A 15815-nucleotide genomic window follows, 5' to 3' on the forward strand; every position below is an offset into this window, starting at 1 on the left:
GGGAGAAAGGTAAAATGGCCCAGGGCAAACTCGTGCTTACAGCAGTAGGCAAATAAGAACAAATCCAGCGTTCATTCCTCTGATGGACAGCTGCTACTGTTGAAGTCCGTTTTAGGAAGATATTATCTTGCACAAAATAGGGTAGGAGAAAAAGGCAAAACGTATACAACTTCCTCCCAATCATTATACTGTTTTAGGCAATTTACAGAACAGTAATTTTAAATCAGCAGTGAGGTTATACCCAGTAGTAGTGTCTCCTTTCACTTTTCTCTCTTCTGGGCTTCGTTTCACTCGAGAATGATGCATTGAAGGCTAAATACCCTGCAGCTTTAAAGAAGAGTGAATGATTAGCGACACAATATAAGGTCCCTCCCACTCTGGGGTAAACTGATCCTTGGCTGTTTATTCTTCATATTTCTAATAGCACTTGGTCTCCTGGTCTCCAAGCTTGTAAGGGTTTAAGGCTATATCTGCAGGGAAGGAAAATCGATTATTAGCAAACTCAGGAATCATTTTTATGGTACGCCCCAGGGACATCACTGCATCTTTCCACAATTTATCATATAGGGTTTGCATGGGTATATTCTGTGTTGCCTTCTTGAGGAAGGGCCTCCCACAGATCATTTCAAAAGGACTCAAACCTAATCCACTTCTAGGGGCAACCCGGATTCTGAGGAGGGCAATAGACAATACCTTGTCCCAGTTGAGGTTAGTTTCTTGACATGTCTTTTATTATTTATTATTTATTATTTTTTTCTTGACACATCTTAGCAATAGTATTTTTCAAGGTATGGCTCATTTTCTGCTTTTTCCCAGTTGACTGAGGTCTTAATGATACATATAATTTACAATTTATCTCAAGTGCCTGCTGAACGTCTTGAGTTATTTTTGAAACAAAGTCACTACCATTATTGTTCTGAATAGTGAATGGCAAGCCAATTTTAGGTATTATTTCTTTTAATAATACTTTTGTGAGCAACTTCAGTTGCTCTTTCAGTGTGGGTAGGGAAGTCTTTTCCCCACCCTGAGAATGTGTCAACTAACACAAGAAGATTGCGGAAATTTCCACCTGTTTGGGGCATCACAGTAAAGTCTATCTGCCACTCTTCTCCAAAGAAAAGCCTGGACCTCTAGGGGGTCCATTAGCTTTGGGATTATTTTTATGACATAGAACACATTTGCTCATCAGTTTATGGATTGTTGCTAGGATTTCTGTCCTGCAGTGTGCCCTCTGATCCATGTCGTAAAGGCTTCCAGAATGAGTCTGCTGGCGCAAATAAGACAGCACCAGTCCTACTAGTTTTTCTGGCAAGAAAAATTGGCCTAACTTTCATTGTAACCATCCTTTCTCTGTCTTAACGTTAAATCCCCATTCTTTAAGTCTGTCTAAGTCTTCTTTTTTCAAGTTTTCATGAAGTGGGGTGAATGATGAGAGGTCTGCAGTCGACATAAGAGTTAATTCCTTGGTGCTTTGGGGTTCAGATAAATATTCTAGCGGCTGCCTTTGCTGCCAAATCTGCCCTCTGATTTCTTTTTTGCTAGGTAGCTGTTTGACCTCTGATGCCCCAAACAGTGCATCACAGCAACTTTGGACAGTAGCAGTACAGCTTCTAATAAAGCTAATAGATCTCTGGGTGCTTAATTTCTTCATTGTTGTGGTTAAAATCCTCTTTCCTTCCAGATTGCACCGTGAGCATGCACTACAAAAACAGGCATAGTGAAAGTCTGTATAAATATTTATCTTCTCACCTTGTCTGATGGTCAAGGCTTAGGTCAAGGCAATGAGCTTGGCTTTCTGGGCTGATGTAGCTGGTAGCACAGGCTTGGCTTCTAGCACCTGGTCGGTGTTATATGGTATATTCTGATCATTGATGCCCATGATCCATAAAACTGCCCCCATCCACGAACATTTCCAGGCCAGGTTCCTTTAGAGGGATGTCTCCCGAACCTGGTAGACCAGAGAACACTTCCTCCATCACCTGAATGTGGTCACACAAAGCAGGTCCTCGGATTCAGGTAACAGTGTAACTGGATTCAAAACTATAGAACTTAAGAGGTACACGTTAGGATTATCTAATAATATGGCTTGACATTTTCCTAGCCTGCCAGCAGTTAACCAGAAGCCTCTTTTCTGCTCAAGTAGAGATAGCACCCTATGTGGTGTGTGCATTGCAACTTCCTGACTCAAAGTAAATTTTGTAACTTCTTGTAAGATGTCACAAGTGGCAGCCATAGCCTGAAGGCAAGGTGGCCACCCCTGTGTTACTAAGTCCAGTTTCTTTGAAAAATATGCTATAGGTCTTTGATGCCCCCCCAAAGTTTTGTTTGACAACACCAAGCCCTATTCCTTACCTTTATCTGTACAAACAGATAAAAGGCTTGTGCACATCAGGCAGTCAGTCCCAAGGCTGGAGTGTGCTCAGGTTTTCTTTAATTTGATGAGAGTCCTGATTACATTCTGCAGTCTATTTCAGGGCTTCTGTTTCTGAGATCTGCACAGCAATGTACAACGGTTTGACTACAAGCCCAAAATTGGGGATCCAGATGCGGCAGAAACAGGCCATTTCTAGAAATCCCTGTAGCTGCCTCTTTGTCTTGGGGACTGAAATATTCATCAGGGCTTGGTGCCTGTCTGGCAGGAGGGACCTCTCTGACCATGGAAACACAAAATATCCTAAATATTTTACAAGGTTTTAGTGATTTGAGCCTTTTTCTGATTTTTATATCCCCTAGCATTTAGAAAGTTCAGAATCTTAATAGTATTTGTATCTGAATCTTCTGCAGTTTCGCTGGCTATTAAAATATCATCTGCATATTGCAAAAGGACATCTTGATGCTGTTTCAAATCATGTAAATCTTATGCTAAGAATTCTCCAGCATGTGGGAGAATTCTTAAATCCTTGTGCTAAAACAGTCTATGGAAGTTGCTCTTGAACTTTTGTGTCTGGGTCCTCCCATTCAAAGGCAAACATTTCTTGGGATTCAAAAGCAGCAGTTATGCAAAAGAAAATTATCCTTTAAGTTTAATACAGAGAACCATTTGATGTTCTTAGTTAGAGTCGTCAATAGTGTGTTAAGGATTAGGCACAATTGGATAAACGTCTTTCACAATTTTGTTTCCAGCCCTTCAATTTTTGCTTGGACAAACCTATATTCTGGCACTAATTCTGCATTAATGCCAGGTTTCAGGACTGGGAGTGTAGGCATGTTATATGGAGACCGGTGAGGCCAAATGAGGCCACTTTGTTTTAAACTTCCTGTTGAGCTTGTAATGACAAAGGATATTGATGAGTTGATTTGTTCCTGCCTTGAGCTCAGTCTTTAACTGGATGGGCAATTATGGCTCTTCCAGGAGTGCCAGATGACCACACTTCAGAGGTGACACATTTTAATATGAGAGCTAGTACCGGTTCTTTTCCAAGTTCTTCAGCTTGTAAAAGGGCAGCCTGCAGATGGAGTCCTTTGTCTGGAGGCACTGGGATTTTTATTTCTCCTTTGGAAAACGCAACTTGACCATTTAATTTAGTTAGCAAATCCCTTCCCAAACAAGGGTATAGGATATTGCCACAAATACTCTTCCCCAATTTTACAGTCTAAAGGCTGTAGAAGTACCCTAGGTGTATTTTGGATGTTTGTTTCAACTATCATCATTTGCTCATTTGTCTCAGCGGCCAGTTGCTGGTTTATGACAAAACGAGTTGCCCCTGTATCAATGAGAAAGTTCACTAATTTGCTTCCTACTCTTATCTTGACCTAAGGTTCTTAGTGGGAAATAGGTATGGCAGAAGAAAATGCTGCCAGTGCCCTTGGACACCCCTAATCAGAGTCTTCTAATTCTGATCCATGGGCCATTAATGGCATTTCATTCTTTTATTTGTCAGTTTGGGACAGTTTTTCTTCCAGTGCCCTTCCTCCCTGCAGTAAGCACACTGATCTTTATTAGGTTTTTCCTTCCTTTTGTCTTCACTATGCTCTTCCAATTCCCACTCAGAACAGCTGCCAGAAGAGCAGTCTTGTTTCATCTGCTGTTTTTTCTGAGTTTGTTCCCCATTGTGGAGTACCTTAAAGGCAACATCTGTGAGCTTTTTCATGAGCATTCCAAACCTGCCCTCTAGCTTCTGCAATTTATACTGAATGCCTGGAGCACTCTGACTAATGAAAATGATGTTAATTATTTTGTTTTTTCCCAGATTTTCTGGATCTTTATCAGAATATTTATGGTATGCTTCAAAGATTCTTTCTAAGAAAGCAGAGGAGTTCTCTTTAGACTCCTCACTTATTTTGTTTAGTGATTATTTTTCTTTTGGAGTTTCATTTTTAAATCCAGCCAAAATGCATTGTCTTACACGCTCTAAACAAGTTCTCTCTCTGGGGTCATTGGGATCCCTGTGGGGACTGGGATCAGCTGCATAAAGAGAGTTCTGAGGATGACATCGCTCTTAGGCAGCCTGCTTCTTGCCTAGCTTTCTCTAACATCATTCATCTTTCCTCCACGGTTAGTAACACATTCATCAACAACTGAACATCAGCCCAATTTGGGGTGTGTGTGGCAAAAATGGATGCAACAGTCTTTTCATTTGGTCCAGATCAGGCCTGTACATGGGAGTGCTATTTCTCCAGTTTAACAAGTCAGGTTTTGAAAGCGATGTGTGGACCTACATAGTTCCTCCAGAGCATCCTTCCTCAGCAACTCCTACAGGAACCTAATGCATTGGATATTGCTCTGGCCCAGAAGCAGTTGCATGCTGTCCAAATTGCTCACCACTGCGAGTATGAGGTGGGTGGCATTCCCCCATAGGACCATGTGGGGGTGTGGGAGGAGGGGGCTTGGCCAGGCTCACAGGCAGCAGAGAGGGGCAGGAACAGCACAGCTGCCAGACTTGCATGGGGAGGTGTCACCTTCACCCCTAGATATTGGGGACAATGAGTGTGATACTGTTTCTACACCAATAGACAGAGGCAGTGGAGGAATGGGGAGGAAAGGTCCTCACCCAACGGGTCTTTTTCACAAGTGAGGATTTCATGTAAGGCTTTTATATCTACCTCTTTTCCCCTTGGACCTTGTCTAGAAGCTTCCCATTTTTTTTTTTGTATTCTGTATGGCAGGGTCACATTTCATTCTTTTTCCATGTCAGTATACTGTTATTGCAATACCATTTGTTGAATTTCGTTTGGATGTTTTTTTGTTTGTTTTTTGGGGAGGTGCATGGGCCAGGAATTGAACCCATGTCTCCTGCATGGCAGGTGAGAATTCTACCATTGAACTACCCTTGCACCCCCTACAAGCGTCTTTTTAAAAAAACTCATGATATTTTAAGATCGCCTCTATAGATTCCTTTTCTGTTGCAACAGGCTCCTCCTATATAGTGCCCTCTGAATCCTCAAGGTACAGTCAATTAAATCTTTTTATAATGTCTTCACACAACCTCACAAATGGCTAAATATGGGACACTTCCTCTAATTTCCTGTTTTTCTTGCAGTACCTTTCTAATTGGATAATCATCTGGTTGTCCAGAGTCCCATTCTCTGGCCAGTCCACCTATGCTGGTTTGAAAGGAAGCATGTCCCCTAGAAAAGCCATGTTTTAATCAAAATCCCATTTCATAAAGGTAGAATAATCCCTATTCAGTACTGTATGTTTGAAACTATAATCAAATCATCTCCCTGGATGGGAGTCAACAGTGGTTGTTAAACTGGATTAGGTGATGACATGTCTCCACCCTTTTGGGTGGGTCTTGATTGGTTTATTGGAGTCCTATAAAAGAGGAAACATTTGGGAGAATGAGAGATTCGGAGAGAACAGAGAATGCTGCAGCATCACGAAGCAGAGAGTCCACGAGCCAGCAGCCTTTGGAGATGAAGAAGGAAAACGCCTCCTGGGGAGCTTCATGAAACCAGAAGCCAGGAGAGTAAGCTAGCAGATGGATGCCATGTTCGCCATGTGCACTTCCAGATGAGAGAGAAGCCCTGACTGTGTTCGCCATGTGCCTTCTCACTTGAGAGAGAAACCCTGAACCTCATCAGCCTTCTTGAACCAAGCTATCTTTCCCTGGATGCCTTTGATTGGACATTACTATAGACTTGTTCTAATTGGGACATTTTCTCGTCCTTAGAATTTTAAACTAGCAACTTATTAAATTCCCCTTTTTAAAAGCCATTCCGTTTCTTGTATATTGCCTTCCAGCAGCTAGCAAAGTAGAACACTATGCCTTTATTAATTTAAATTGTGGCCACACAGAGTTGCAATAATATATTAACAATTCCTTCTTTAAATGATGCTCTCCAAATTTAGACCAACTATTATGAATGCTTCCCAAGGGAGATGTAGTTGGCACAGTCTGAGAGTTTCCCATGGCTGGGAACAACTGATATTATGAAGACAAAACTTCAGAATAGGAGCTTCTCAAATACAACTGGTTACCTATACAACTGCAAACTGCATACACTGTGCAAAATGTAAAGGAGAACCACAAGTCCGGGGTCACGGGTAGTGGGTTTCAAATCCACCAAGCCCACATGCACAAGCCCTGGAGCAACTCAAAAGCCTCTTCACACAGCAGGCTGATTAAAATGAAAGGAAACGAAGTGAGCACAATCAATAAAAGATCATGCATTTACCCAGCACAGAGAAACACCTGATTGCAAAGCCACCTTCACACAGATGTGCTTGGTCCCTCTGCAGCAGGCACCTCCACCTGGGTCCTCCAGTCCCGGTCCTCCAGGAAAAATTTCTGGCCAGCTGCTAGGCACAAGCCAACAGGTCCAGGAGAGAGTCCTGAGGCCCGAGACAAAGATCAGGGCTGCGCTAAAAGCAGTTGAGTCCCTTCGCTATCTAAATTGTTACTCTTATGAAATACAGCCCTGTATCATTAAGTCCACTTGATTGCTCATCAAACAGAGAAAGAAGTCTCTGCTTGGGTGAGAAGGTGAGTTTATTGGAGATGCATCATCAAGGAACTAGAAGAAAAAAAATCATTTGAAGACCAGTTCACAGTGAGAAAGGTGACTTTAGCTTTTATAGTCCAAACCCACAAAAGAATGGCAAAGGTCCAGAAGAAAGCAGCAGAAGAAGAAAAAAAGGAAAAGGAAAAAAAAAAACTGAGAAAAAGTCACAGGATTCATTCAAATTGTGTAATGGTTGCCTGCTTCATTTTGTTTGGTCCTCATACCCTGTTATCTGGTAGGCCCTTCTCTCTCTGTTGACCCTTCAGGCCTTTGACCTTGTCCATCGAAGGGAGGAAGGTGTTGGTCTATGTTCCGTGTGGGTTTCATCCTGCTGTGTGTGATTTCCCTGGGAGCAGAGCTGGGAAAAGCTCTCATTAATGTAACCAAAAACAGAGAGAAACAATTGGGACTAACTGCAGCCTTTTATGCCAGCAAGAACTTTTAGGCTTGAAATGAATCAAAGCTGCTTGAGTGAAATGATTATAATAAGAATTCTAGCTACTAAAGACTATACTAAGCATTTTCTAGCTAAAGGATTATATTGAACATTTTCCCAATTAACTAGCTATCAAGTGTGCATGAGGGCAGAGTATGTGGTGGCATTTTTCCATCTTCTGCACAATCAGAAAGCCACATGTTTCCAACATGGTCCAAGACACTCCTTGTTGGCATGATTCCAAATGAACTGAAGGTTTTGCCTTAAAAAAGCTGGGAATGTGTATCCCTCTTCTTTTTATCTCCTGCAATGACCAGTTACAGAACCATCTCTGAACAGTTTACTGCAGATCATAGTAGATGATAATGGTGACTAATAAGGGTAGGACAGTTTTCTGTTACAACTTCAGGTGAAGAAATATTCGTCACCAACCCACTTCTTCACACACAGCCATCCTGTGTGCTAACATCTTTCCCACCAGGCACCAGGTGAGAAGACCAAGTCCCACAGAACTTCCCTGGCCATGACCACAGGCCTTTCACATTTGGAGTGGAACGTCATGACCCACGTCCAATCCCTTAGAGCAGGCCTTGCTAATAGTAACAATTCAGAAGGATATGTGCAGATCCAATGAAAGATGTAACCATAGCAAATGTTTATTTTTTCACAGGTTATCCCCAGCCACAGACCTTGGAAAATACTGAATTGGCATCAAGTTCAGTTAAGCCAGATGAGAGCATGGCTAAAATGTTTGGTAAGTAGTCTCCTCGAGTGTAACTTTTTAGTGTTTGTTTGAGTAGAATTGCAAGCTTGTAGGTGGTTTCCTCAGAGTTACCTGATTGTTGCTTTGAGGGGATGGAAAGTGCTTTGCTTGAGACAAGAGCCTAGTGTCCACCTCCCAGGAGATTAAGGAACAGGTGGAACATGATTGCTGTGACTTGAAGGACCTTGGTCTTGAGAGCAGGGTCCCTGCCCAGCATCCTGAGCATTGCCTGGGCTGGAGCCTGTCAGGTCCCACCTCAACCAGCTGAGTCACGTCTGCCATGATCTAGGTGCCCAGGAGATTTCTGAGCAGGTTAGAGATAGCCAGGCTCTGAGCTTAAATATGCCTTCTCCCCTGGTCTCAGCCCTGAAGGAACAAGAAACATCCCTGAGGGTGTTGCCACAAACAGGTCCCTGGTCTGCTGCTAGGATCAGTTTCTGTGGTCTGTGGTGGGCCTTGGCGTCAGGAATTTTTAAAGATCCTCAGATGATCCCAGGTGGACTCACTGCCCTACTCCAGTACCCTCATTGCACATTTGAGAAGATCTAAGGCCCAGGGAAGTCCTCTTTAGCAGTAAACTGAACTGTGGGGTCAGGGGTCAAGGCTGAGGATCACCTTTGGCCTGAGAAAGGGCTGCAAGGAAGTGGGAGCCCTGGTGCTTATATCTGAGTCCAAAGCTGTTGGTTGGAAGAGGTTGGCCCCAGAGCAATGCCTGCCAATTCCTGCTTGGAAAGGGGACATCTCTACACGTGATTTGGGCCCTCCTCTCAGGAGCTGCCTCCTCTCAGGAATTCTTGGTTAACTCCTCTTCCAAGTGTGCTATAAGGGTACCTCAGACCTGTGCTTTCACCGTCTAGGTGATTGATAGATGACTTTGATTTAATGAATGAATTGATCCACAAATTCCTTCAGTCCTGTTCCCTAGGCTTTCAGGGGTTGATGTCTAGGAATCACAGGACTTGTTTTTCCTCTCCAGGTGACCAGTCACCCTGAAACTAGCCCTCATGTATAGAAGGGAGTGAGTGCATTTGGCGATGTGTATCTATTTCAGGTTTGGGAGGCCCCCATCACCCAAGGACACACTCTCCTGCACAAGCCATTGCAGAGCTGGCCTTGGCTCTGTTAGATCACCACTTCATTGCTGGGTTGTGGTTGAGCAGCATTTTCAGGACTAGTAGGTCAATGTTTTATCAAAGAAGGGGCTGGTAATGAGAACTCATTTTCCTAGTGACTGACTGTTAATTTTGGGGGAGTTATATATTCCTAATGTAAGCATCTATTAAGTGAGTGGGCTACTCACTAAATTTGAACAGCTTTTGAAAAAAACAGCACAAATTCAAAATCAGTGTGATTACCATAGATAGTTACCCACACTTAGTAAAGGAAACTTGTATGGGGAGGTAAAACTTCTCTTAGCACAAAGAGGTGGATACCTGAAAACTTTTAAAGGGAATGTTGATTTAGTATATATCTTTTAAAAAATGTAAAAATGAGGTATTAGCAGTCATTTTATAAGCAGCTTTCTGAATTTAAAACACTTGTTGTGCTTCCTTTCTACTGCCACAATCTCTTCAATTTTTATGGGACAGCTGCTGAAATTCTCAAAGGCAGGTGTTGGAATAAGAGAGGAGGTAGAAAAGAAGAATTTGACTGTAAATACCATAGTTTGGGAGCAAAGTTGAGAGATAAATGTTTTTTAGTGGGCAATGTGTACTGTCCAGGAAATCTAGTGCAATCGTAATGCATTTATCAAGGTTGTCTAGGAAAACAGAACCCAGGAGATATGTAAATATGAGATTTTATAAAAAGTGTCTCATACAACTGCAGGAATGCAGCTAGTAACTCTGATAAAAGTTTTCAATGAGTAGAGGCTGGCTGACTGAAGCAGAGATAGATCCTCTCTTCTAATATCTTTTTTAAGGACTTCAATAGATTAGGTTAAACATCACTTATTACAGAATACACTCCACATAGCCACTGCAGATGTGATCAGCCATAAATGCAATCAATGTGCTGATGATTTAATAAACCAGACTTTTGGCTTATTAGCAGCCACAAAATGTCCTTGTGGTAGCTGTTAGGCCAGTGCTTGCTTGACCAGACAGCTGGTCACAAGTACCTGGACAAGTTGACACATGAATCTAACCATAAAATAACATTCCTTATCAACTTGGCAGCTATACATATCACCTTAAACCATACTTAATTTCTAAATAGAACACAATAGCAAACATTTCTTTTCTTTCTTTCTTTTTTTTTTTTTTTTTTGCCTAACAATACTCAACTGCCCTGCGTACAGCTAGAAATGCACTAAATTTCTCAGAATAGGTTGCAAGTCCTTGGGTAACAGTCACTCTTAAACTTGATATTCTTTGATTTAAATACTATGATGTGAACAGTGCAACTCATGTCATATAAGGAGATAAGATAGAGAGGTAAACAAAGATATTTGCTTTATATACAAAAGCAAAACAAAGCAAGGAAGAAAAATTCATAACATCACATTCCTTGTTTCTGTAACTGGTCACGTGGTTGTAAATTCATATTTATCATAATCATATCTTCTTTCACTACCCACTCCATGTTCAGTTTACCCTCAGCAAGCACCTCAGCTAACATGGTTCTTTTTCTGATGAAGTGATCCAAACCTTCATTTCTGAAGTTTCTGGACCATTGGTAATCCTGTCTGGAATCAGTTGTTGCAGTTTTCCATTGACTTTAATCACAGCGCATGGTAGTACTAAGAGACACCCTAGTGGCTGTCCTATGTTCCAGGAGAACTCTTCTTTATCGCTATTGTATAGTTGCAGTCCTATTTCCCCTTGATAGTCAGAATCAATCACCCCAGCCAGTACAGTAATACCTTTCCTTGCCTGTTGATCCAGAGGCAGTGAAAATCCTGAAGTGACCAGGTGGCACTCTTAACATCTAGTTCAATGAAATCATTTTTGTGTCTCCTGGTAGGAGCACTCTTCCTTTTGGAACTGAGATCTGCAGACCAGTAGAATTTAAGATCGTAGAGACAGGAAGCTACAATTTTTGTAGTGGATCACTAGGGATGTTAGTGAGCGATACCACTCCCAGTTCCGCCTCTTGATTCCTGGACCTGTGAATCCTGGCTATTGGAGAAACAACACCATAGAGTGGATGCTGATTCAGAGTATACACAGCCTCCTGGAGAACATCGCTCCAGCCCTGCAAGGGCCTGTCACATAGTTGGTACCATAATTGAGTTTTCAAAAGGCCATTCAACCATACTATAAACCGAGATGCCTCTGTATGATGGGGACATGGTACGACTAGAGAATTTCACGACCACATGCCCATTCCTGTACTTCATGTGCTCTGAAGTGGGCTCCTTGATCAGAAACGGTGCTGTGTGGAATAACATGACAGTGGATAAGGCATTTCCTAAGTCCACAGATAGTAGTTTTGGTGGAAGCATTGCACACAGGGAAGGCAAACCCGTATCTGGAGTATTTGTCTATTTCAGTTAGAACAAATCACAACCTCTTCCATGATGGAAGTGGGCCAGTGTAATCAATCAGCCATGATATAGCAGGCTGATCATCTGGGGGAATGGTGCTATATCAGGGGCTATGTCAGAGTGTGGGTCTCTGCTGTTGACAGATTGGGAACTCAGCAGTGGCTGTAGCCAGGTTGGTCTTGGTGAGTGGGAGTCCATGCTGCTGAGCCCATGCATAACCTCCATTCCTACCATCATGACCACTTTGTTCATGAGCCCTTTGGCCAGTGAGAGAAGTGACTTGTATCCACAGAACAGGTCATTGTATCTACTTGATTATTTAAAATCTTCCTCTGCCAAAGTCACCCTCTGGGGAGCATTCACATGGGACACAAATACCTACATGTTTTTTGCCCACTCAGAAAGGCCTATCCACATAACTCTTTACAAAACCTCTTTGTGCCAGTTTTCCAATCATATTCCTTCCAAGTCCCTAACCATCCAGCCAAACCATTAGGAACAGCTCATGAATCAGTATACAAATGTATGTCTGGCCAGTTCTCTTTCCAAGCAAAATGAACCACCATGTGTACTGCCCAATGTTACATCCACTGGGAGGATTTCTCCTCACCACTATACTTCAGGAACATCCCAGAAATGTGCTGCAGCTCTCCACTTTTGGGTAGTACCTGTATATCATGCAGAACCATCTGTAAACCAGGCACAAGTCAACTGATTGTAAGGAACTCCACAAGAGGGCATAACTCTGGGCTATTATTCTGTCTTACAGCTGCATAATACTCCATTATATGTATATAGCACAGTTTGTTTAGCCACTCATCTGTTGATGGTCATTTGGGATGTTTCCATCTCTTGGAAATTGTAAATAATGCTGCTATAAATATTGTGTGCAAATGTCCATTTGTGTCCTTGCCCTCATGTCCTCTGAATAGATAACTAGCAATTTCTTTTAGCAACTTCTTGTAGTTTCCTTTGTATAGGTCTTTTGTACCCTTAGTTAAATTTATTCCTAAATATTTTATTCTTTTGGTTACAATTGTAACCAAATGATATTTTTAGATCATGTGCCAGTTCTATACTTAGCTTTCTAAGAAACTACCAGACTGCCTTCCACAGCAGCTGTACCATTTTACATTCCCACTGACAGTGGATAAGTGTGCCTCTTTCTCCACATTCTCTCCAGCGCTTGTCATTTTCTGTTTTTTTGATAATGGCCATTCTGGTGAGTGTGAGATGATATCTCATTGTGTTTTTTTTTTTAACACATGAAAAGATGCTTTATTTTGCTAGTACTTATTGAAATAAAAATTAAACCATTAGACTAGTAGAAGTGGAAAAGTTTTACAATATTAAGTGTGAGAAAAAATGGAAAACGGGTAGTCATATATTGCTGTTTGGAGTGTGAATTGTTCCAATCTTCTGTGAAAGGATCTGGCAGTTTCTGTTAAAGTTTAAAATATATCATATCTTTCTTTTTTAAAAATTTTTTATTAATTAAAAAAATTACAAGAAACACAAACATTCCCAAAACATACACTCACAATTCACAATATCATCACATAGTTGCTTGCATATTCATCATCATGATCATTTCCCAGAACATTAGCATCAATTCAGAAAAAGAAATAAAACGACAACAGAAAAATATAACAAACAGAAAACAAAAAAATTTACATGCCATACCCCTTACTGATCCCTTTCATTGATCATTAGCATTTCAAACTAAATTCATTTTAACATTTGTTCCCCCTATTATTTATTTTTATTCCATATGTTCCTCTCATCTGTTGACAAGGTAGATAAAAGGAGCATCAGACACAAGGTTTTCACAATCACACAGTCACATTGTGAAAGCTTTATCATTATACAATCATCATCAAGAAACATGGCTACTGGAACACAGCTCTACATTTTCAGGCAGTTCCCTCCAGCCTCTCTATTACATCTTGGATAACAAGGTAATATCTACTTAATGCATAAGAATAACCTCCAGGACAACCTCTCGACTCTGTTTGGAATCTCTCAGCCATTGACACTTAGTCTCATTTTACTCTTCCCCCTTTTGGTCAAGAAGGTTTTCTCAATCCCTTGATGCTGGGCCTCAGCTCATTCTAGAGTTTTTCTCAATCCCTTGATGCTGAATCTCAGCTCATTCTGGGATTTCTGTCCCACGCTGCCAGGAAGATCCATACCCCTGGTAGTCATGTCCCATGTAGACAGGGGAAGGGTGGTGAGTCTGCTTGCTGTGTTGGCTGGAGAGAGAAGCCACATCTGAGCAACAAAAGAGGTTCTCTTGGGGGTGACCCTTAGGCTTAGTTTTAAGTAGGCTTGACCTATCCCCTGTGGGGTTAAGTTTCATGTGAACAAACCCCAAGACTGGGGGCTCAGCCTATAACTTTGGTTGTCCACACTGCTTGTGAGAATATCAAGAATTCAACTTGGGGAAGTTGAGTTTTCCCCTGTTCTCACCATTCCCCAAAGGGGACTTTGCAAATACTTTTCCACTCACTGATCAAATCACTCTGGGATTCATCAGGGCATCACCTGGACAAACCAACAAAATCTCATGTCCTATACAAAGTTCCATGTACTTAAGGTGTTCAATCAACTATCTACATAAGTTATATTAGGAGATGCACGAGTCAAAGTATAGATTTGTACCAAATAAACATTTTTTGCTTTAGTCTCACACATTAATTGAAATTTTAAAATATTAAGTACCATCTATTTTCAGCACACTGCAGTAATGACATTCTTTTGTTCTTCCTCATGCAAAAACATTTTTTAAATTTGTACATTTAGTCACTATCATTATACACTCTAGGTATTCCTAGATTACCTCATCTTAATCTTCATCGTCTATCTTTCTTCTTATTGTGGTTTTGATTTGCATTTCCCTAATAGCCAAGGAAGTTGAGTATCGTTTCATGTGTCTTTTAGCCATTTGTATTTCCTCTTAGAAGTGTTTGTTCATGTCTTTTGCCCATTTTGTAATTGGATTATTTGTCTTTTTGTTGTTGAGTTGAACAATCTCTTTATATATTCTGGATATGAGACCCTTATCTGATATGTCATTTCCAAATATTGTCTCCAATTATGTAGGCTGCCTTTTTACTTTCTTGAAAAAGCTCTTTGATGCACAAAAGTGTTTAATTTTGAGGAGATCCCATTTATCTATTTCTTTCTTCAATGTTTGTGCTTTGGGGGTAAGATCTAGGAAACTGCCTCCTGTTATAAGTTTTATGAGATCCGTTTTGAGTTATTTTTTGTATAAGGTGTAAGATATGGATCCTCTTTCATTCTTTTGCATATGGATATTCAGTTCTCCAAGCATCATTTGTTGAAGACACTGTTCTGTTCCAGGTGAGTTGAATTGACTACCTTATCAAAGATCAATCATCCATAGATGAGAGGGTCTATATCTGAACACTCTATTTGATTCCATTGGTCAGTATATATATCTTTATGCCAGTACCATGCTATTTTGACCCCTGTAGCTTTGTAATTAGCCTTAAAGTCAGGTAGTATTAGACCCCTGGCTTAATTTTCTTTTCCTCAAGATATTTTTAGCTATTTGGGGCATCCTGTCCTTCCAAATAAATTTGGTTATTGGTTTTTCTATTTCTGAAAAGTAAGTTTTTGGGATTTTAATTGATATTGCATTGAGTCTATAAATCAATTTAGGTAGAATTGACATCTTAACTATAGTTAGTCTTCCAATCCATGAACACAATATGCCCTTCCATTTATTTAGGTCTTCTGTGATTTCTTTTAGCAACTTCTTGTAGTTTTCTTTGTATAGGTCTTTTGTAACCTTAGTTAAATTTATTCCTAAATATTTTATTCTTTTGGTTGCAATTGTAAATGGAATTTTTTTCTTGATTTCTCCCTCAGATTGTTCATTACTAGTGTATAGAAACTCTACAGATTTTTGAGTGGTGATCTTGTAACCTGCCACTTTGCTGTACTCATTTTTTAGCTCTAGTAGTTTTGCTGTGGATTTTTTTGGGTTTTCAACATATGGTATTGTATCATGTGCAAACAGTGTGAGTTTTACTTCTTCCTTTCCAATTTTGATGCCTTGTATTTCTTTTTCTTGTCTAATTGCTCTGGCTAGAATTTCCAACCCATGCTGAATAACAATGGGGATAGTGGACATCCTTGTCTTGTTCTTGATCTTAGGG

At 40.8% G+C, this 15815-nt stretch overlaps 1 protein-coding gene across 5 annotated transcripts in view; it reads left to right on the plus strand.

Annotated features, from left to right (window-relative positions):
• Positions 1–15815, plus strand: part of C17H2orf92 (chromosome 17 C2orf92 homolog) — a 432030-nt gene that overhangs the window by 214758 nt on the left and 201457 nt on the right. For all 5 annotated transcript variants that reach the window (XM_077133807.1, XM_077133808.1, XM_077133809.1 and 2 more), the window contains one exon: positions 8052–8135. In XM_077133807.1, coding sequence (XP_076989922.1) covers positions 8052–8135 — 84 coding nt within the window. The remainder of the gene's footprint in view (positions 1–8051; positions 8136–15815) is intronic.

This window comes from Tamandua tetradactyla, chromosome 17 (assembly GCF_023851605.1).
Source record: "Tamandua tetradactyla isolate mTamTet1 chromosome 17, mTamTet1.pri, whole genome shotgun sequence".
Classification (NCBI taxonomy): domain Eukaryota; kingdom Metazoa; phylum Chordata; class Mammalia; order Pilosa; family Myrmecophagidae; genus Tamandua; species Tamandua tetradactyla.